Genomic DNA, 23,902 nt, shown 5'->3' with positions numbered 1-23,902 from the left:
CCAGTCGTAGACTCCTTGGTAAATCCTCCGAAATACACACCTGGGTGAAGCCATACAGCCACTAGTTTAGGGCGCTTGTAGCTCACTAGTTAGCTGGAATAGCCCTTGAAATAAACCATTGTGGGAAAATTTTTGTGATCCTCTGCCCTATTCAACAGTCTACAGACCTCTGCCATCTCGTTGTTTCAAATAAAAACACAAACAGCTACAGTAGCTAACTAGCTAAACAGCTAGCTTCTCAGTTCAGTTAGTAAAATAACTGACTTGACAGTCTTGCACTGCTGTGGATCAATATAAAATCAAAACTTAATTAGCTAACAAAATAAAAGTTGATTTAAAAAGAGTGTAAAAAACACCTAAAACTATTCAATTATATATCATATTTAGAGCTTTCTGCCTGGGCGACCTCCACGGCAACCCCGGATCTAGGTTTTCCAATGCGAAAGTGATTGATTTTCATTAAAACAATTAATCTGGCTTCCCAATGGAAACGAGATAGAACATTCAAACGTTTATTTTAGGATTTTTTGTATTTCGACGAAGCACCATGTTGCGTTGTTGTCAAAATGTTCGATTTGTGAGGGCACTCCTCCTTGCTTTCGCCCGATGACGTCACAGATTTTGGCAGGGCCAATGTAAAATGACTCCCCGCGCACCCAATAACGTATGTTGATTGAGATATCCAATTGGTTCATTTGCATCCTCTTTTATCATCAACAATTGGAGCTCTTGGATGTCAATCATATGTCTTTCTCCCTCAACTGACTAATCAGGAGATTTGTTTTTGAGTTGGAGTGGGCGTGCTTGTGCAAGAGAGGGCTGTCAATCGGAGTTGGTTTAGTTTGCACGTTTCCTCATGAAGTCGTGAACACAAAAGTCAAGACAAGGTAATTTTGTGAATTGTTTAATTTTTGTCTCACTGCAACTGAATGCAATACTGTGCATAATTTCGTGTGAATTTGTGCTTCAGACTATTCCTTTGCTATCAAGTATCATTAGTTTACTAGGTTTTGGCCGCACATCACCAAAGTTAATTTAGCTAGTAACTTTAGCTAGTAGCTAGCACCAGTGTAACGTTAGTTGCTTTTTGAAGTGTGTATCCCGCTCCTCCTAAAATGTACCTATAGAAATTACATGGGTTACGAGTGGAAAGATAACAGCTGATTCTGTCTACTGAGCTATCAGCTGAGGTGAGGATAGCAACCACAGAATAAAGCAATCATTTAAACAAACGATAGATTATTCAATTAGCTACTCATATTTCTGCAGTAAAACATTATTTTGTCAATTTGTTTGAGTTTGAAAAGAGTTCTCATTAGGTTGGACAATCATGATTTAGAGAACACATACATCTGACACAGTAATGTGTCTTGTTTCCCTGCATGGGAATGAATTTCAAAGAATTTAGGGCGTATGTTTGAGACGTGACAGTTGTTTAAAGTTGTAGCTACAGTAGTAATGTTTCTCTCCTCAAAATATTTGAAGACGTCTAAAGAGATGAAACACCTGTATCAGTGCATGTTAGAAGTAATATGTATCTTGCAACTTAAGTGAAATGCAGTGTCTGCTCTATGTATATATGGATTATATATTGTTGTAGTTGAACACTGAATATTCTATTGGTTCGAGTGCTTGTGGTATCCGCTGTTGCTTTCTAAAACTGAGTTCATATCAGAAGCAACTTTTTTTTTAATGGAGTTAACATAATGTCGTCAAACATCAATGTTAAACAACAATTCTGGAGATGAGGGGGTGAAGCAAAATTGAGACTGCGAGCGTTCTGTGCTCTTTTGTGGCTGTAGTAAAAACTAAAACCTGCTAGTTTATTCAGATTATTTATTTTGAGCGTTTGAAGCATGTTATATAGTTAAATGTTTGGTCAAATATTTCAGCTCGTCTACGGCAATAAATTGAGAGTAAGAGTGTGGTATTCGGATAGTGAACAGTTGAGCTGCGCAGAGTTAAATTCAGTCACAGCTTGAGCGAGGTGAAGATAGTCGCGGCTAGACCCTGTTCATGCTTTGAATATGCCCAATTTTATATACTGTTGCATACTAAAACCGCCGGGTCGATGGTGAAAAGAAAGAAGACATCGTCTGCTGTCGAAGAGCATGAAAATGGGTAACCTTGTCTGATAAAGAAGCACTTTAAATAGAGGTAGATTGTATAGAAAGGTTTTACGTTGTCGTTTCAGCGGGCGCTAAACTCAGGGGCGCTCGTATTTGAATTTCGGATAAAAAATAAACCCATGTAAACTGTTAGAAGTTTAAGATGACTAACAAAAAGAAAGGAACAAGGTATAGTAATATTTTGGCTTTCAAAATGTAAATGAAAACATGCAGACAATGTTCGTGTGTCGATTGGACTGAGGGGATTTGAAACCAGCAGCGGCGGCCATGTTGAGAGAACGAACGTCGTCTTTTTAAAGTTGATTTGCGTTGTGATGTCTTTTAAATGTCAAACATTTGTATTGATTGTGTTTTGCCAGGATGACAGTTGGGCTGAAAGACGGTGTCGATGACACGAATAATTCGGGCAGAAAGCTTGACGGTTGTGACGAGGAGAGCGGAGATCAGGGGAGCGATGAGCGAAGTACAAAGAGAGACGGAATGGAAATCCATACTCTATCAACTACGGGCTGCACCAGTTCAGCACCGGTTATTACCACCTCCGTATCGAACCCGTATGGACCTTGCTCGAGCCAACAGCCCCGGTCCTCGACAGCACCGAGTCACGACCAGCATCATTTTCTGAGATCCAGCGTTCGACCCCCGAGCAAACGAATCCGGAAGGATTCCATCGCCCCAACTATCAATGGTCACAACGGGGAGAAATCAAAAGGTATGCTGTGAAAGTGTTTGTGCCCGGGGTCACCTGTTTTATGTGTCATAGGAGTACCCCATCCCTCTACTCCCCGTTTGTAGTTGGCAAAAGTAGCTAGGTCCATCTATTGGTGATGGTCAGTGAGTTTATGCTGCCCCTATCTATACAAAAGGGACACTTTAATTGTTTAGAGGCAGGAGCCTGGAAACTACTTAATTGCATTCAAGTTGTGAGGCCTTCCCATATTATTGCTTATGAGAGGGAGACGGACGTGGGATGTCAGCATTTTAATTAATATTTTATTGAATGCTCATTTTGCGGTATTGGAATACTACTCAACATAAAATAATTATGACTCAACATAATATTTTTTAGAAGCAGTGCTCACTCTGTTGTTGAGGATTGGGTTGTGTGTCTGTCTCTCCTGACTTGCACATTGAGGTGGCGGCCAGTGTTGCTCCAAGCCAGCCTCGCATGTTGTTTTTCGAACTTCGCTCCACTCCTCATTGCAGGCCTTACGATGTTGTGACACGCTGGCCTCAGTCTGACTGTTTGTGCTAAAACGGGCATTCTAACCAGTTCTTTTTATTTTTAAAGCTATTGGTCTCTCTCTCCTCTGTTGCTATAGGCGTAGGGACTAGAGGTCGGCCGATTTAATCGGCATGGCGGTTTTCAAGTTTTCATAACAGTCGGTAATCTGCATTTTTGGACGCCGATTATGACCGATTACATTGCACTCCACGAGGAGACTGCGTGGCAGGCTGACCACCTGTTACGCAAGTGCAGCAAGTTGCTAGCTAGCATTTAACTTTAATATATATAAAAAATCAATCTTAACATAATTACTAGTTAACTACACATGGTTGATGATATTACTAGTTTAACTAGCTTGTCCTGCGTTGCAAATAATCAATGGGGTGCCTGTGTAACAGTATAACTTTAGACCGTCCCCTCGCCCATACCCGGGCGCGAACCAGGGACCCTCTGCACACATCAACAACAGTCACCCACGAAGCATCGTTACCCATCGCTCCACAAAAGCCACGGCCCTTGCAGAGCAAGGGGAACCACTACTTCAAGGTCTGAGCAAGTGACGTCACAGATTGAAACGCTATTTAGTGCACACCACCGCTAACTAGCTAGCCGTTTCACATCTGTTACACCTGTTCATTTATCATCGAATCACAGCCTACTTCAACTTCGCCAAAACAGGTGATTTAACAAAAGTGCATTGTCGAAAAAAGCACTGTCGTTGCACAAATGTACCTAACCGTAAAGATCAATGTCTTTTATTAAAATCAATACACGGAAGTATATATTGTTTTAACCTGCATATTTAGTTAAAATAAATTCATGTTAGGGGGCAATGTTAGAGGGAATTCGTCACTTGTCTTGCGTTCAGTGCAAGCAGAGTCGGTATACGCAGCAGTTTGGGCTGCCTGGCTTGTTGCGAACTGTGTGAAGACCATTTCTTACAAACAAAGACTAATTAATTTGCCTGAATTTTACATAATTATGACAACGTTTAAGTTGTGCAATATAACAGCAATATTTAGACAAAGGGTTGCCACCCATTCTATAAAATACGGAACAGTTCCGTATTTCACAGAAAGAATAAACGTTTTGTTTTTGAAAGTACAGTTTTCGGATTTGACCATATTAATGACCCTATGGCTCATATTTCTGTGTGTGTGTATTATAATTAAGTCTATGATTTGATAGATCAGTCTGACTGAGCAGTGGTAGGCAGCAGCAGGCTCGTAAGCATGAATTGAAACGGCACTTTCCTGCGTTTGCCAGCAGCTCTTCGCAATGCTTGAAGCACAGCGCTGTTTATGACTTCAAGCCTATCAACTCCCGAGATTAGGTTGACAATATCTATAGTGCCGATAAGAACATCCAATAGTCAAAGGTGTATGAAACAAATGGTAGAGAGAAATAGTCCTATAATAACTACAACTTAAAACTTCTTACCTGGGAATATTGAAGACTCATGCTAAAAGGAACCACCAGCTTTCATATGTTCTGAGCAAGGAACTTAAACGTTAGCTTTTTTTACATGGCACAGATTGCACTTTTGCTGTCTTCTCAAACTGTTTTTGCATAATTTAAACTAAATTGAAAATGTTTCATTATTTATGAGACTAAATTGATTTTTATTTATGTATTATATTAAGTTAAGTTAATTCAGTATTGTTGTAATTGTCATTATTACAAATATATATGTAAATAAGTCGCCCGATTAATCGGTATCGGCGTTGAAAAATCAGAATCGGTCGAACTCTAGTAGGGACAAGTTACTTAAGCAAAGTAAACAACCCCCCCCCCCGCCATCTGCTTCTTCTGCCCCTCTACTCAACGTGAGCATTTGGTTTGATATTTAGGTTGTTGAAACTTGCTTTTTCTCTTGTTCATTCTCCTACTTTCTTTCACTCACACAACTCACTCTCGCATGTACATTCAATCACTCACTGTCTCTAAAACACTCATACACTAATCAAAAATATAAAAGCAACATGTTGGTTACATGAGCTGAAATAAAATCCCACATGTTCCATATGCACAAAAATCTTCTCAAATGTTGTGCACAAAGTTGTTTACATCCCTGTTACTGAGCATTTCTCCTTTGCTAAGATAATCCATCCACTTTACAGGAGTGGTTTATAAAGAAGCTGATTATACAGGTGCATCTTGTGCTGGGGATAATAAAAGACCACCAGGACAGCTGATGAAACTGTGGGTTTGCACAACTGAATATTTTCTGCACAAGCCATCTCAGGGAAGCTTATCTTGCGTACACGTCGTCCTCACCAGGGTCTTGACCTGACTGCAATTCGGCGTCGTAACCGACTTCAGTGGGCAAATGCTCCCTTCGATGGTCACTGGCATGCTGGAGAAGTGCCCCTCACGGATTAATCCCGGTTTCAACTGTACTGGGCAGACGTAAGGCGTCATGTGGGCGAGCGGTTTGCTGATTTGAACGGAGGTGTTGTTACACGTGGTCTGCCACTGCGAGGACGACCAGCTGTCCGTCCTGTCTCCCTGTAGCTCTGTCTTAGGCGTCTCACAGTACGGACATAGCAATTTATTGCCCTGGCCATATCTGCAGTCCTCATGCCTCCTTGCAGCATGCCTAAGGCATGTTCACACAGATGTGCAGGGACCCTGGGCATCTTTCTTTTGGTTGTTTTTCAGAGTCAGTAGAAATGCCTCTAGTGTCCTACGTTTTCATAACTGTGACCTTAATTGCCTACCGTCTGTAAGCTGTTAGTCTTAACGAACGTTCCACAGGTGCATGCTCATTAATTGTTTATGGTTCATTGAACAAGCATGGGAAACAGTGTTTAAACCCTTTACAATGGAGATCTTAAGTTTCGGGATTTTTACTAATTATCTTTGAAAGACCAGGTCGTGAAAAAGGGATGTATCTTTTGGTGAGTTTATTTGGTGCTTGTGACAAATCAAATTTTATTTGTTGCGGTTTATATTTCTGTTCAGTATACTTTCTCACCCTCTCTCACACAGGTTCAGAGAATGGTCCTTTTCACCAGGTATCGGCTGGTCAGTCCGGCTCCACGTCAGGCTCTACGGGGCCCTCAGGCAAGGCTGCCCCTCGAGGCCAAGGACCCGGTGACAAGGAGGAGCCAGTGGGCTGCCAGAAGAGACCCAGGAGACAGTGGGAGTCCTGGAGTGCAGAGGACAAGAACAGCTTCTTCGAAGGGCTCTACGAGGTAAGTCAACTTGTTGAGTAGTTCGAAATATAAGTATAGGTGCAGTGGAAGCGCCTGTGCATCTGAAGACGATGTCTGAAAAATACAGCTAATGTTTTCTTTCCAAATAGCATTTTGTTATTATGAGCTACTTCATAAAAATAATACACTTATTTTATTTTTAGCGCCTTTCCTGGACTCATTCGAAGATAGTGTTTAATAATAGCTAGATAGGAACTTTACGTTAAGTAATATTGTGGGACTTGCTTTAGTATTTTTGTACGAAGTTAAAACTGTTTTACTTTACTATTTGAAGCAATGCAGCTACATAGTCTTAAGTTACATTTAGTAAAATATTTGGTCTGATTACTTTGATATACTACTAAACTGATTCAGAATTGCATTGATTAGGCATATGCATCCTACCTTTGAAGCATCTCTCCTGTGCCATCCAAATGTGCATAACATGGTACCTTGGCTATCTAACTAGCCAGGTAACATTACTAAACAAGGTAATTGTTATCAAACCACAAGTGAACTCAGGAAAAAAAAGATACGTCCCTTTTTCAGGACAGATAATTCGTAAAAATCCAAATAACTTCAGATCTCCATTGTAAAGGGTTTAAACACTGTTTCCCATGCTTGTTCAATGAACCATGAACAATGAATATGCACCTGTGGAACGGTCGTTAACACACTAACAGCTTACAGGCGGTAGGAAATTAAGGTCACAGTTATGAGAACTTAAGACACTAGAGGCATTTCTACTGACTCTGAAAAACACCAAAAGAAAGATGCCTAGGGTCCCTGCTCATCTGCGTGAATGTGCCTTAGGCATGCTGCAAGGAGGCATGAGGACTGCAGATGTGGCCAGGGCAATAAATTGCCATGTCTGTACTGTGAGACGCCTAAGACAGTGCTACAGGAAGACAGAACGGACAGCTGATTGTCCTCGCAGTGGCAGACCATGTGTAAAAACATCGGTAAAGCTGAACACCACACCTGCGGAACAGGTACAGGATAGCTACAACTGCCTGAGTTACACCAGGAATGCACAATCCTTCCATCAGTGCTCAGACTGTCCGCAATAGACAGAGAGGCTGGACTGAGGGCTTGTAGGCCTGTTGTAAGGCAGGTCCTCACCAGACATCACCGACAACAACGTCGCCTTTGGGCACAAACCCACCGTCGCTGGATCAGACAGGACTGGCAAAATGTGCTCTTCACTGAGTTTTGTCTCACCAGGTGTGATGGTTGGATTCACATTTATCGTCGAAGGAATGAGTGTTACACCGAGGCCTGTACTCTGGAGCGGGATCGATTTTGGAGGTGGAGGATCCGTCATGGTCTGGGGCGGTGTGTCACAGCATCATCGGACTGAGCTTGTTATCATTGCAGGCAATCTCAACGCTGTGCTTTACAGGGATGACATCCTCCTCCCTCCTGGTACCCTTCCTGCAGGCTCATCCTGACATGACCCTCCAGCATGACAATGCCACCAGCCATACTGCTCGTTCTGTGCATGATTTCCTGCAAGACAGGAATGTCAGTGTTCTGCCATGGCCAGCGAAGAGCCTGGATCTCAATCCCATTGAGCATGTCTGGGACCTGTTGGATCAGAGGGTGAGGGCTAGGGCCATTCTCTTCCCCCCCCCAAAAAAAATGTCTGGGAACTGGCAGGTGCCTTGGTAGAAGAGTGGGGTAATATCTCACAGCAAGAACTGGCAAATGCAGTACTTAATGCAGCTGGTGGACACCAGATACTGACTGTTACCTTTGATTTTGATCCCCCCCGTTCAGGGATGCATTATTCCATTTCTGTTAGTCACATGTCTGTGGAACTTGTTCAGTTGTTGAATCTTGTTATATTCATACAAATATTTACACATATTAAGCTTGCTGAAAATAAACGCAGTTGACAGTGAGGACTTTTTTTTGTGTTTTTTTTTTTTGCTGAGTTTATTTGAACCTTACTTTGGAATGTGGGGCTTTGAAATGTTAGAACTCATTTCATCAGAAATAACTCTACTTTGACTTCTTCACTTTTATGCACTCTCCCGCTTGAATACAAACCCTAATAATAGAGTACAGAAGACAGGCATTGTTGAGGTTTTAAATAAATTACAACTTAATTTTTTCACAACCTATTAGGACGACAGTAGGATGTTCATGACGTCCTCTGGGTTGGCATGGGCTACTTTGTAGTTAATACTGCAATATATGTAACTTTTTGGGTGACTTCACAAAATTCACAAATGTGAGTTATCGAGCTGTAATTCTCAATGAAAGCAAGTCTAAGTAGGATATCTGTTCTGTGCGCTATTTCTATGCTTCCCATTCTTAAGTTTAGTTTTTGCGTATTTTACTTTCTGGGAATGGAAAATATTTCATAGCAGTTTTTGATAGGACAATTTTTATTTAACTAGGCAAGTCATTTTAAGAACATATGAGAGAACATACCATTCCCATGGTGTTTATTCTTGCGTACTGTTGCGTGTACAAATGAACGTGGTACCTTAAGGCGTTTGGAAATTGCTCCCAATTATGAACCAGACTTGTGGAGGTCTACAATTGTTTTCCTGAGGTCTTGGCTGATTTTTGTTTTATTTTCCCATGATGTCAAGCAGAGGCACTGAGTTTGAAGGTAGGCCTTGAAATGCATCCAAATGTACACCTCCAATTGAAGTTTCTAAAGGCGTGACATCATTTTCTGGAATTTTCCAAGCTGTTTAAAGGCACAGTCAATTTAGTGTGTGTAAACTTCGGACCCACTGGAATTGTGATAGTGACATAATCTGTCTGTAAACATTTGTTGGAAAAATTACTTGTGTCATGCACAAAGTAGATGTCCTAATCAACTTGCCAAAACTATAATTTTTTAAAATTGTATAATTGGCTTAATTTTGCCAGATCACAGGAAGAGTAGCTGCTGCTTTCCAGGTGACTACCTCATGAAGCTGGTTGAGAGAATGTCAGGAGTGCAAGGCTGTCATCGAGGCAAAGGGTGGCTACTTTGAAGAATGTCAAATATATTTTGATTTTACAGTGTTTGGTTACGACATGATTCCATATGTGTTATTTCATAGTTTTGATGTCGTCACTATTATTCTACAATGTAGAAAATTGTAAATAAAGTAATATAAAAATAATAGCTAAACCTTTGAATGAGTAGGTGTGTCTGAACTTTTGACTGGTACTGTACTTCCAATCATTTTTTTCAACTCGTACCGGGGGACCTTCAGATGAGTCTTGTGAGGCCCACAGGGGCTTCCTAGAGCAGAATGTATGTGTTCGTGAGAGTCTTGTCTTTCCATAGAGGGGTCATAACCTTTTGGACGCTACAGATGATTTTGTGAGAAGACTGGTTTTTGGGATGCCTCATGGTCTGAAAAACACCTCTCTCACCACAGATGCGGAAGTGTGACATCGACAGATGCGTAGGATTGAGACATCCAATGCAAAAAAAAAATGATGTCTCTACCTTAAACTGACAGAAATTTGTAGGGAATATTTTGCTATGCTAATCTGCAGGCGCTGGTCCTTGAAGGCATTCAAAATGCAGCTTCTGCTATCACTTTGTGGCTTCAATGGCAGGAAGAGGGGAGTGTTGTAGTGTTGTACCAGGGCGTGTGGACTGAGTTGTAACTCATTTGAAAGCGGGTGAAGTTAAGGCCACAGGAGAGGGTGTGCATCTGGAGTGGATGCAGGGCAAAGAGTGGGAGATGTGTAGAAACCACCTTTCCATGCTCGTGCCACTTTGCAGGATGAGGCTGCACTTCCAGGAGTTCCATGACATGTAGGCTAAAGGCGAACACTAAAGTGACGGTGTGAAATAAGAATTTCTCATACAACAGACATCTTTTCTCTGAACAATTATCTTATCTCTTCATCCGTCTCTTGTACTTGTAGCATTCACTGAATTGTTGTCAAAGTAAGCTATTTCTACATTTTGTGTCTGGCCTGGTATGTACTAAGTCTTATTGAGAGAATGGTCTCCGAATAGTTGTATGCATTTTTACATTGACAACGGTTCTTACTTCTGTAACAATCAAATTGCCTACTTCGTGTGGGTTTTGAAATGCTTTCGGAATATTATCCTCTAGTCACGTTTTTGGATAATTTTATATGTAAATATTTATAAGTATAATATATTATAATATACTTTGTTCATTTTGTGTGTAATTTAGTTCAATTTACTACAATTTAAATACTCTAGGCTTTTTTGATGTATTGGGTGTTTACACAATGGAAGATAAGGTGAGTCTTATTCCCATTGACTTTGCTGTGGTGTCATATTAAAGAGGAGGTTGTGCTCTTTAAAACGGTTTGAAATGTGAGAATTAGCTTTATCTAGAAAATTCTCAGTTATCTATGCAAGCATTCTAGAATTCTATTGAGGTCTGAAGAGTTAATTCAACAGTGGGAAGTTAGCTCATTTAGGTAATGCGGTTACTAAAACAGCGTTACCTCTTGTTTGGTAGTAGATAATTCTGTTCTGAATCCAGATTTAAATAGAGTAGTAGACCAAGATGTCATACCCCTAAGTTTTTGTCTAAAGTGCTAGGTAAGTGATCAACATTAGTTTACAAAATGTTAGAATATGATGCGGTTACTTAAAGGGATACTTCGGGATTTTGGCAACGCGGCCCTTTATCTACTTCCCCAGAGTCAGATGAACTTGTGGATACTTTTTATGTCTGTGTCCAGTATTAAGGAAGTTGGTAGTTTCACAAGTAAATTCGGATACCCATAGACTTCCAGTCGTTGCAATAACACTTATTAGCAATTGTGTGCCCTCTACTCCAACAACTTCGATATCTCTAGTGGTGTGTCTCGCTCTCTGTAGCATGGGAAGGACTTTGAGGCGATCCAGACAAACATAGCGTTGAAGCATAAGAAGAAGGGGAAGCCAGCCAGCATGGTGAAGAACAAAGAGCAAGTCCGACACTTCTACTACCGCACCTGGCACAAGATATCCAAGCACATCGACTTCGCCAATGGTAAGCTAGCTTATCTCTCTGTCTTGCTCTCTTCTCTCGTTATTTCTCAAATAGAAATCTCCACTCACCTCTTGCTTGTTAATTTAAATTTTTTATTTAACCAGGTAGGCTAGTTGAGAACAAGTTCTCATTTGCATCTGCGACCTGGCCAAAATAAAGCGTAGCAATTCGACACATACAACAACACAGAGTTACACATGGAATAAACAAAACATAGTCAATAATACAGTAGAACAAAATAAAAGTCTATATACAGTGAGTGCAAATGAGGTAAGTTAAGGAAATAAATAGGCCATGGTGGCAAAGTAATTACAATATAGCAATTAAACACTGGAATGGTAGATGGGCAGAAGATGATTGTGCAAGTAGAGATACTGGGGTGCAAAGGAGCAAAATAAATAAATACCAGTATGGGGATTAGGTAGATAGATAGATAGATAGCTCTGACAGCTGGTGCTTAAAGCTAGTGAGGGAGATGTGAGTCTCCAGCTTCAGAGATTTTTGCAATTCGTTCCAGTCTTGGGCAGCAGAGAACTGGAAGTAAAGACGACCAAAGGAGGAATTGGCTTTGGGGGTGACCAGTGAGATATACCTTCTGGAGTGCGTGCTACGAGTGGGTGCTGCTATGGTTACCAGTGAGCTGAGATAAGGCGGGGCTTTACCTAGCAGAAACTTGGCGACGAGTATGAAGTGAGGGCCAACCAACGAGAGCGTACAGTTCGCAATGGTGGGTAGTGTATGGGGCTTTGGTGACAAAACAGATGGCACTGTGATAGACTGCATCCAGTTTGTTGAGTAGAGTGTTGGAGGCTATTTTATAGAGGACATCACTGAAGTTGTGGATCGGTAGGATGGTCAGTTTTACGAGGAAATGTTTGGCAGCATGAGTGAAGGATGCTTTGTTGCGATATAGGAAGCTGATTCTAGATTTAATTTTGGATTGGAGATGCATAATGTCAGTCTGGAAGGAGAGTTTACAGTCTAACCAGACACCCAGGTATTTGTAGTTGTCCATATATTCTAAGTCAGAGCCGTCCAGAGTAGTGATGCTGGACGGGCGAGCAGGTGCAGGCAGTGATCGATTGAATATGCATTTAGTTTTACTTGCTTTTAAGAGCAGTTGGAGGCCACGGAAGGAGAGTTGTATGGCATTGAAGCATGTCTGGAGGTTAGTTAACGCAGTGTCCAAGGAGGGGCCAGAAGTATACAGAATGGTGTCGTCTGAGGTAGAGGTGGATCAGAGAGTCACAAGCAGCAAGAGCGACATCATTGATGTATACAGAAAAGAGAGTCGGCCCGAGAATTGAACCCTGTGGCACACCCATAGAGACTGCCAGAGGTCCGGGCAACAGGCCCTCCAATTTGACACACTGAACTCTATCAGAGAAGTAGTTGTAAACCAGGCGGCAATCATTTGAGAAACCAAGGCTGTCGAGTCTGCCAATAAGAATGTTGTGATTGACAGAGTCGAAAGCCTTGGCCAGGTCGATGAATATAGCCGCACAGTAATGTCTCTTATGATGGTTATGATGTCGTTTAGAACCTTGAGCGTGGCTGAGGTGCACCCATGACCAGCTCTGAAACCAGATTGCATAGCGGAGAAGGTATGGTGGGATTCTAAATGGTCAGTAATCTGTTTAACTTCTTATGGCTGAGATCCCGTTACCGGGAGCAATATAACAACAACTAGTGATAGTACAGGGTAGAGGTCGACCGATTATGATTTTTCAACGCCGATACCGATTATTGGAGGACAAAAAAATAGGGCCGATACCGATTAATTGGCCAATAATTTTTTTTAATATTTTTTTTTTAAAGTGTGTGTGTGTATATGCAAATTTTTGTAATAATGAAAATTGCAACATTACTGAATGAACACTTTTATTTTAACTTAATATAATACATATGGGCTTTTGGATGGGTGTTCTTAAGGTGATTCCACAGGTTGGTGGTATTTTTTTTATTTTTAACCGTTGCTGACATCTTTATCACAAATAAGACACCTTGCTTTCCCTGGTGCCAATTCCATGTAATAGTCCCACACTGGTGCTCTGCTATTCTCTGCAATCTGTAAAACACACACACAGCTCTGAAGTGACAATGATACTGGAGAGTCTGCTTAGAAGACAAATACTCTCAACTGTTTGAATAAAAATAGAGTTTAAGTTAAGTTTTAGATTCACTTAAAATAAGGTCTGTTTCGTGTAGGCTTACACCACCGTGCCAATTTTATAACTGTGTAGATATCCATAGGACAAGGTAACTCTGATCAATATTCGCTAAATATAAGTGAAGATCTTTTTTTGTAGAGTGAATTTATGAAAATATGTTGACAAACGTAACCTTATCCTAGTGAGATTTACACGGGTGGTTTAAGCCTGCACGAAACACAGACCTTATCTGAAGTAGATCAAGACATTCTCTATGGAAGACATGAATGGTAAAATAACGAAGGAACCCCTTTCAAGTTCAGCCGCAAGTTATTACAGAAATTATAACGCGTTGACTATCTCTCTAAACCATATACCTTTGACTATTACGAGCCTACTGCTGCCTACCACCCCTCAGTCAGACTGCTCTATCAAAAATCAAATCATAGACTTAACTAATAAACACACAAAAATACGAGCCTTAGGTCAAATCCGGAAACTATCACCTCGAAAACAAAACGTTTATTCCGTTCCGTATTTTATCTAACGGGTGTCATCCATGAGTCTAATTATTCCTGTTACATTGCACAACCTTCAATGTTATGTCATAATTACGTAAAATTCTGGCTAATTATTTCGCAAAGAGCCAGGCGGCCCAAACTGTTGCATATACCCTGACACAATTTCACCTGGATAATATTGCCTGCTAACCTGGATTTATTTTAGCTAAATAGGCAGGTTTAAAAATATATACTTGTGTATTGATTTTAAGAAAGGCATTTATGTTAATGGTTAGGTACACACTGGAGCAACGACAGTCGTTGATTGTTTTTTATAAGATAAGTTTAATGCTAGCTAGCAATTTACTTTGGCTTACTGCTTTTGCGTTACAGGCAGGCTCCTCGCGAGGCAGGTGGTTAGAGCGTTTGACTAGTTAACTGTAAGGTTGCAAGAATGGGTCCCCCGAGCTGACAAGGTAAAAATCTGCCTCGTTCCTAGGCCGTCATTGAAAATAAGAATCTGTTCTTAACTGACTTGTCTAGTTGAATAAAGATGTAAAAAAATATATATATATAATAAATCGGCAAAATCGGCGCTCCAAAAATACCGATTTCCGATTGTTATGAAAAACTTGAAATCGGCCCTAATTAATCGGCCATTCCGATTAACCGGTCGACCTCTATTACAGGGCGCCATATTCAAAAGAACAGAAATCTCATAATTAAAATTCCTCAAACATGCATGTATCTTATATCGTTATCAAGGTAGTCTTGTTGTTAATCCCACCACAGTGTCCGATTTCAAATAGGATCTACGGGGAAAGCGCCACAAACGATTATGTTAGGTCACCAACAACTCACTAAAATACACAGGTGAGTCAGAGGGTGAGTCAGAGGGTGAGTCAGAGGGTGAGTCAGAGGGTGAGTCAGACTAACCTTCATCAGATGACACTCATAGAACTTCATGTTAAATCTGAGTTTACATTGGCGTATTAGATTTACTAGTTCCAGAAACATCCAGTGATTTTGCATAGCCACATCATTCAACAGAAATACTCATCATAAATGTAGATGATAATACAAGTTATACACATGGAATTATAGATATACCTTTCCTTAATGCAACCACTGTGTCAGATTTCAAAAAAACTTTACGGAAAAAGAAACGCATGCAATAATCTGAGACGGCGCTCAGAAGTAAAAACACCACAGCCGCAAAAAGGGACAGGACAAAGACGTCTGACTGCTACGCCATCTTGGCTCATACGCTTGTTTAGTCTCTTTTTGTTTCAGTTTGTTGACAAAAACATTGACCTTCAAAATCAGTGTGAAACTTTTCAAGCAATCTGCTTTTTATGAAGACCAGTTGGCATTCGCAAGTGAAACTGCCTGCAATCTGCATTAATTTCTTCTTTTGAATCCTATTATGTTTCACACACACACACACTCATAAGCGACTCATTAAATGTGCAAGAGTTAAACTGTCTTTCAATCTTACCATCAGTGTGTGACCCATTTTAGGTTTGTGGGGCACCCAAGATCACTGGTGTGCTGTAGTTTTTGTTTTTATCCCATAACATGCCCATTTCCTCCTGTCCCACAGTGTACTCCCGTGTGCTGAAGAAGTCCTCTCAGGAGCTGTATGGTCTCCTCTGCTACGCTGAGCTAAGGAAGAAGGTTGGAGGATGTAAGTCAAGCGGGGTCTGTGTGGGGGGGCGCGGTGTGTTTGACACACCTCAGTCTGGCTCTGTTTCTGCTGCTGGGGCTGGTTGGCTGCATGGGAGCTGATTTAAGTGTTGCGCCGGGGTCATGAGGGATAGTTAAGTGTCGCACAGGTCATGAAGGATGTTATGTTATTAATGTCTGTGTTAGTCTTGTGTCCAAAGATGGCTGGCTTTTCTACCTCTGTTGGAGGTCATTACAGATGTTATGTTAATGTCTGTCTTCACAAAGCAAGAGCAAGGAGGTACGCACACAGCTTTTCTAACTCTGTTGTTGTTCATAGTGATGGACGATAAGAACGTGGCCAAGCTTAACGAGCTCATCCAACAGGGGTAAGACTGAGACGAAAAAATTATACCAATGTAACCACAGCTTTTTGAAATATACCTATTTTTCCCCAAGACTTTAGGGTTATACGTGGTTGATTTGTATAAAAATAGTTTATACATTTGAAATAACCGTTATATACACCAGTTTATTATGTACACCAATTTAGTTCCTGGTCTGTACCCCCTTTTGCCTCTAGAACAGCCTAAATTCTTCGGGGCATGGATTCTCCAAGTCAGAAACGTTCCACAGGGATGTTGGTCCATGCTGACGCGATGGCATCATGCAGTTGCTGCAAATTGGACGGCAGTACGTTGCCGCCACCAACCTGTATCGTTGACACCAGGCAGGATGTGTCCATGGACTCATGCTGCTTACGCCCATTCCTTACTGTGCCATCAGCATGACGCAACAAGAATCGGGATTCGTCGTTTTTCCACTCTTCAATTGTCCAGTGTTGGTGATCAAGTGCCCACAGGAGCTGCTTCTTGTTTTTAGCTGATTTGAGTGGAACCCAAGTGTGGTCAACTGCTGCAATAGCCCATCCGGGACAAGGATCGATGAGTTGTGTGTTCCGAGATGCCGTTCTGCACACCACTGTTGTATTGCGCCGTTATTTGTCTGTGGCCAGCCTGTTAGCTTGCACAATTCTTGCCATTCTCCTTTGACCTCTCTCAACAAGCTGTTTTTGCCCACAGGACTACCACTGCCAATGTTTTTTTTTTCTTTTTTTTTTCGCACCATTCTCGGGGAAACCCTAAACTGTCGTGCATGAAAATCCCATGAGGGCTGCCGTTTCTGAGTTACTGGATCCGGCAAGCCTGGCACAGATGATCATACCACGCTCCAAGTCGCTTATGTGACTCGCTTTGCCCATTCTAATGTTCAATCGAACAGTAACTGAATGCCTCGATGTCTGCCTGCTTTATATTGCAAGCCATGGCCACGTGACTCACTGTCTGAAGGAGTGAGCCATTTTCATGAACAGGGAGGTGTACCTAATAAACTGGCTGGAGTGTGGTTATATACTGAACAAAAGTATAAGCGCAACATGTAATGTATTGGTGCCATCTTTCATGAGCTGAAATAAGGTTTGGCATATCTAGAAGCTCATTAAATGGCATGATCATTGCACAGGTGCACCTTGTTCTGGGGTCAATAAAAGGCCACTTTAAAATGTGCAGATTTGTCACACAACACAATGCCACAGATGTCTCAAGTATAGGGAGCTTACTATTGGCATGCTGACAGCAGGAATGTCCAACAGAGCAGTTAGCAGAGAATTGAATGTTAATTTCTCTACCACAAGCTGCCTCCAACTTTATTTTAGAGAATTTGCAGTACATCCAACTGGCCTCACAACCGCAGACTACATGTAATCAGGACAGACCAGAGCCTCCACATTCTCCATTTGCGTGATTGTCTGAGACCAGCCAACCGGGCAGCTGATGAATCTGAGTAGTATTTCTGTCTGTAATAAAGCCATTTTGTGGAAAGAAACTTATTCTAATTTGCTGGGCCTGGCTCCCCAGTGGGTGGGCAGCTTATGGTAAAGAAATGAACATTAACGTTTCTGGCAACTGCTCTGGTGGACATACCTGCAGTCAGCATGACAATTGCACGCTCCCTCTCAACTTGAGACTTTTATTGTCCCCAGCACAAGGTGCACTTGTTTAATCAGCTTCTTGATATTCCATAGTCAAAAAAAATTGAAAAATAAGCTCTTTGTGCAAATGGAACATTTCAGGATTTTTAAAATGTATTTCAGCTCTTGAAACATGGAATCAACACTTTACATTTGGACTTTTTAAAATATTTTTGTCCAGTGTAGATAGTTGTGCAATTGTTATTTGGGTGTAGTTTGTGTGTTTTGCGGTTCTCTCATGGTTCTGCTGAATTCTCCCAGGGCGACCACAGTGCGTTCTAAAGGCAGGAATCTGCGCATCAAAGCTCCCATGTGCCGTGCGCTCAAGAGGCTGTGTGACCCAGATGGTGAGTGTACACACAAACAGACACACAGTTACAGACACTCACGAAGGGTATGAATGGGGATGTTGCGGAGTCATGCAGGAGGGGATGGATTTCCATGGTAGTACTCAGGAAAGGGGCGGTATGAGTAAGGGAGAGTAAGTGGTGATTATGATGCTGATCATCTCGGGACCGGAGAGAACAAATCTTATCCTCCTTTCCTTTAACTACCTCCCTTTCTATCTCGCTCACTCACTCTCTCTAGGAGTGAGTGATGAAGAGGACCAGAAGCCTGTGCGTCTACCTCTGAAGGTTGCCGTGGAGCTGCAGCCACGTAGCAACCACTCCTGGGCCCGTGTCCAGAGTCTGGCCCATAATCCTCGCCTCAGGTCAGTGTCAACTGACTAAAGACCATGTCCTTTCCAATGCCTTCGACATTGTTGACAATCACATTCTCATTCAAAGGTAGGATCTGGCTTCTTGCAAGGGGTTTTAGCATTATGTCAGACAGGACACTGTTTTCGGATGGTGTTTAGTCTAGCTTCCTGGATATTACGAAAGGTGTACCGCAGGGTCTCTACACTATTGGATTGTGTATCGGAGGATGCATGACCTTCGTCTCTCCCGGGCCCGTACGGGAGTTGTAGCGATGAGACAAGATACTAGCTACTAAACAATTGGATACCACGAAATTGGGGAGAAAAAGGGGTAAAATTCAATCTGTATGCAGACAATACTGTTATGCATTCCATTGCCCCAACTGTAGACGAGGTGTTGCGCTGCAATCTGACTTTTGCCTTACAACAAGCACTGGTTGGTTTAAAACCTCTATGTAATGTGGGCAAGGCTAAATGCATGTTCTTGAATTCTCGCAAAAATCTTTCAGATGGACTACATATTTATTCATTCTGGGCATTTGGATTCAAGTAAAAGTTTCTTGGTCACAAACACATGGTTAGCAGATGTTAATGCGAGTTTAGCGAAATGCTTGTGCTTTTAGTTCCGGCAGCGCAGTAATAGCTAACAAGTAATCTAACAATTTCCCAAGAACTACCTAATACACACATATCTAAAGGGGTGAATGAGAATATGTACATGTAAATACAGTGGGGAGAACAAATATTTGATACACTGCCGATTTTGCAGGTTTTCCTACTTACAAAGCATGTAGAGGTCTGTAATTTTTCTCATAGGTACACTTCAACTGTGAGATGGAATCTAAAACAAAAATCCAGAAAATCACATTGTATGATTTTTAAGTAATTCATTTGTATTTTATCCACACACTCAATCAAACAGACTCCAACCTCTCCACAATGGCCAAGACCAGAGAGCTGTGTAAGGACATCAGGGATAAAAGTGTAGACCTGCACATGGCTGGGATGGGCTACAGGACAATAGGCAAGCAGCTTTGTGAGAAGGCAACAACTGTTGGAGCAATTATTAGAAGTTCAAGATGACGGTCAATCACCCTCGGTCTGGGGCTCCATGCAAGATCTCACTTCGTGGGGCATCAATGATCATGAGGAAGGTGAGGGATCAGCCCAGAACTACACGGCAGGACCTGGTCAATGACCTGAAGAGAGCTGGGACCACAGTCTCAAAGAAAACCATTAGTAACACACTATGCCGCCATGGATTAAAATCCTGCAGCGCAAGCAAGGTCCCCCTGCTCAAGCCAGCGCATGTCCAGGCCCGTCTGAAGTTTGCCAATGACCATCTGGATGATCCAGAGGAGGAATGGGAGGAGGTCATGTGGTCTGATGAGACAAAAATATAGCTTTTTGGTCTAAACTCCACTCGCCGTGTTTGGAGGAAGAAGAAGGATGAGTACAACCCCAAGAACAACATCCCAACAGTGAAGCATGGAGGTGGAAGCATCATTCTTTGGGGATGCTTTTCTGTAAAGGGGACAGGACGACTGCGCCGTATTGAGCGGAGGATGGATGGAGCCATGTATCGCGAGATCTTGGCCAACAACCTCCTTCCCTCAGTAAGAGCATTGAAGATGGGTAGTGGCTGGGTCTTCCAGCATGACAACGACCCGAAACACACAGCCATGGCAACTAAGGAGTGGCTCCGTAAGAAGCATCTCAAGGTCCTGGAGTGGCCTAGCCAGTCCCCAGACCTGAACCCAATAGAAAATCTTTGGAGGGAGCTGAAAGTCCGTATTGCCCAGCGACAGCCCCGAAACCTGAAGGATCTGGAGAAGGTCTGTATGGAGGAGGGGGCCAAAATCCCTGCTGTGTGCAAACCTGGTCAAGAACTATAGGAAACGTATGATCTCTGTAATTGCAAACAAAGGTTTCTGTACCAAATATTAAGTTCTGCTTTTCTGATGTATCAAATTCTTATGTCATGCAATAAAATGCAAATTAGTTACTTAAAAATCATACAATGTGATTTTCTGGATTTTTGTTTTAGATTCCGTCTCTCACAGTTGAAGTGTACCTATGATAAAAATTATAGACCTACATGCTTTTGTAAAGAGGAAACACTACTGATTTCAGGTTATCAAATACTTGTTCTCCCCACTGTATATGGATGAGTGATGGCCATGAGTAATGTAAGATATGTAAACATTATTAAAGTGGCATTGTTTTAAAGTGACTAGTGATCCATTTATTAGTGGCCAGTAATTGGGTCACTTTAGTGATCGCAGTTAGTGATCATTGTTTAGCAGTCTGATGGCCTTGAGATAGAAGCTGTTTTTCCAGTCTTGACAAATGTTTAAAAAAACATACTGATGAGCTAGTTAAAAAGCTAAGATTTAAAGTGGGATAATTTTTTTTAAGTACTGTAGATCTTGCCTCTCCCTAAACCGCAAGAAGCAGATTGTACAGTCAACTTTCCTGCCAGTTCTTGACTCTGGTGACACCATTTAGCAGAATGTAGCAGCCACTATTCTTAATCCTTTGGATGCAGTCGTAACATGGCGTCCTTCGCTTTATCACAGGTGACAGTTTTAATACTCATCACTGCATCCTGTATCAAAAGGTTGGCTGATTTTCATTAATTTCCTGTAGATCACTTCACTATTCCCTTTTTGTTTACCAAGCTCTACTACACAAGACAAGACTTACCTTAATTTGTTGTTGAAGTAGAAAACATGCGTTACCAAACCCGTTCACAGGGTTGGTTAACTGTTGAAGTTCTCTGGGTCTCCATCTCTAATTAAGTAAATCTGCTTTTAGTTTGAATGCACCTCACTGCTGGAACAATTTACAAAACACATTACAATTGGATGTTCTGGTGCGCTCAGGCAATTTAAAATGTTGATTTGAGGGCCTTGTAGCTGAGGAATGTAACTTGGGTTGTGGCGGTTTTAATTTTATCAGCTGGTTATTGTCACGCATATAACTGCAGATCTCATGGTAATTGACCGATAATTAACATAAACCCATTTAGCATCTCCTGGCTTCCACACATAGCCTACAAGCCACTGATGCAGACATTTGGAACATCCCACATTTTAAAAAGTCTAATAAATCAATTTAATATAGCCTACACATCACAATAAATCAATTGTTTAATTTAGATGAGTCTAAAGAAACATATGAAGAAAATGTAGTCCTATTTCAGAAGAACAGAATAACACTGCGTAGAATACTCTGCGTTGTCCTTATGTTAGGCTCTGGTCTGACTATGCCATATATGGCTGTGGGCTACATTTAGTTTATTTAGCTGACAAGATTTTCTTTGAAATCATGGCATTATTTTATAGTAATGAAGAGTCAATTTAACATAGCTGAATAAAATAGAAAGGATATTTTCTCAACGATATGAGGGAGTGTGTGTATATGCAGCTATTGTGTTGAGCTGTTAACAAAGACTCTTTTATATGCTTAATTTAGAGTTATTTCTGGAACTTTTTAATTGTGATACAAACATTGGGCTATATGTTTAGATTTTTAATACATTCTAAGGCTGCATGATGCAACTCTAATGATTTGAGAAAAAATACCATGGAAGGCATGAGCTCTGCTTTGTTTTTTTTGCGCAGGCTGCACACTCCAACAGTCTCTCATTCACAATTTGACAAGGACTTGATAATATTCTCTCCAGGCCTCAACATTCCCGGCTGCATCCCCTTTGTGTCGCCGTAATGCCTCCCCCTTTCACCCTGAAAATAATAATAATAATTTCCTTCTCCTGGCTGCGTGCTCCAAAGCACCTAATTCTTAGTAGCCACGTGATCGGGTCCACATTTACTTTTCGTCAGCAAACAAGATGAGTAGGCCTAACGAACAGCAAAAGCACTAGCCTATGTCAATCTACTAACCCCCATAGTACAGAAGTTGACCTATTCTGTGCATTTTAAATAAATATTTCAAACATTGCCTGGGATAGTTGTGGGATGCGATAGATCCCAAACTAATACAACCACGTGCTGTTTCTTGCCTTACTGCACACAAGCTGGGCATCATTCACAAGTGATAGGCTAATATTGTCACCCATCAGACTATTCTTAATTTAATATTGTCTTTACATATATACTAAATCATGTGTCAATATCGATTTAAAATGGACTATTATGCACCTGTCTCAACAGGGGCAGGTTGAAAAAATACAGGTAATCTATGCACTTAAATAGTGAATGGAGGACACTTTTCCCGTGGTTCATTTTCATGCCAGCAAGGTATGCTATACTCCTGTTGTGCAGAGAAGCAATATGCTTAATATTAAGAAAATGTATAAATAAATAGAGTAGGCCTAGCCTATTGAAAGTAGCCTCTATTAAAAAGAGGATATCAACTATCTCATGCAATTGCATAGCCTATAGAAATATTGCTTAACAAGAGCGTGGGCTCATGAAGTGTTTTTGATCAAATGTTCTATTAAATGTTGCAATGTCAGAGTGATTAGAGGGACAATGGAGTGCTGAATACCAGGCAGTTAGCAAGTTTGGTAGGTTACTAATGGCGCATCAGAGCTTGGAGAAGCCTAATTACTGTGACTAAACGGTCACGTGGAATTTGACTGCGGTCGTGACTTGTGACCGCCGGTGTGGAGGTAATACGGTCACCGTAACAGCGCTAATTGTAACTGTTCTTCCCAAATTTTGTGTTGTATTTTTATTTTTCATTGTATTGATTGCTGTAGTACTGTGATCAGGGCACCCTGAGAATGAGCCTGGTCTCAATTGGTTTTCCTTGAATAAATAATAGATTAGATTTTTTATTTATTTTTATAATAGAACATTAGGTGTGTTTGAACGTAAGATGGGCTTTGCAATCTTTATGCTTCTGGGACACACAACCCTGACTGTTTGTATCCAAATACATAATGGCCATTACATGAAATGTATTGTCATTATCATATTTTGGTTTAAAGATGGGTTTTGCTAGGTTGTATCCTGTTGAACATGCCCCTGTCAGTGTTTGAGCTCTGTTGTCGACAAGAGCTGTCTTTTCTGAGAAATGTAAATATTTTCTAACATTGTCCATTCTTCTGTGGGGTGATGTAGGATGGTGGTGGAGCTGCATAGGAAGGTGTCCAGCCTGATCGAGTTCCTGAAACAGAAGTGGGACGTCCAGGATCAGTTCATCGTATCCTTCCACATCATAGCAGTCATATCATGCCCATCTTATAGCACATAGACCACAACCTAACTGGTACATTTTTTTTATCTGGTCGAGTATAGAATCGCATGAAATTAGCACCAGACAACCAGCTGGTAAAAAGTCTCAATTGAGCTGATC

General features: G+C 41.3%; 1 protein-coding gene across 1 annotated transcript in view; it reads left to right on the top strand.

Moving 5' to 3' along the window:
- The first annotated feature begins 1,959 nt into the window (after nt 1–1,959).
- Nucleotides 1,960–23,902, top strand: part of LOC139406886 (protein cramped-like) — a 43,639-nt gene continuing 21,696 nt past the window's right edge. The window contains exons 1-9 of the mRNA XM_071150014.1: nt 1,960–2,121; nt 2,489–2,841; nt 6,349–6,554; nt 11,380–11,533; nt 15,787–15,870; nt 16,189–16,237; nt 18,139–18,224; nt 18,466–18,589; nt 23,668–23,749. Coding sequence (XP_071006115.1) covers nt 2,072–2,121; nt 2,489–2,841; nt 6,349–6,554; nt 11,380–11,533; nt 15,787–15,870; nt 16,189–16,237; nt 18,139–18,224; nt 18,466–18,589; nt 23,668–23,749 — 1,188 coding nt within the window. The 5' untranslated portion in view covers nt 1,960–2,071. The remainder of the gene's footprint in view (nt 2,122–2,488; nt 2,842–6,348; nt 6,555–11,379; nt 11,534–15,786; nt 15,871–16,188; nt 16,238–18,138; nt 18,225–18,465; nt 18,590–23,667; nt 23,750–23,902) is intronic.

Source organism: Oncorhynchus clarkii, chromosome 4 (assembly GCF_045791955.1).
Source record: "Oncorhynchus clarkii lewisi isolate Uvic-CL-2024 chromosome 4, UVic_Ocla_1.0, whole genome shotgun sequence".
NCBI classification, from domain to species: domain Eukaryota; kingdom Metazoa; phylum Chordata; class Actinopteri; order Salmoniformes; family Salmonidae; genus Oncorhynchus; species Oncorhynchus clarkii.
This window is presented reverse-complemented; position numbering and strand designations above follow the sequence as displayed.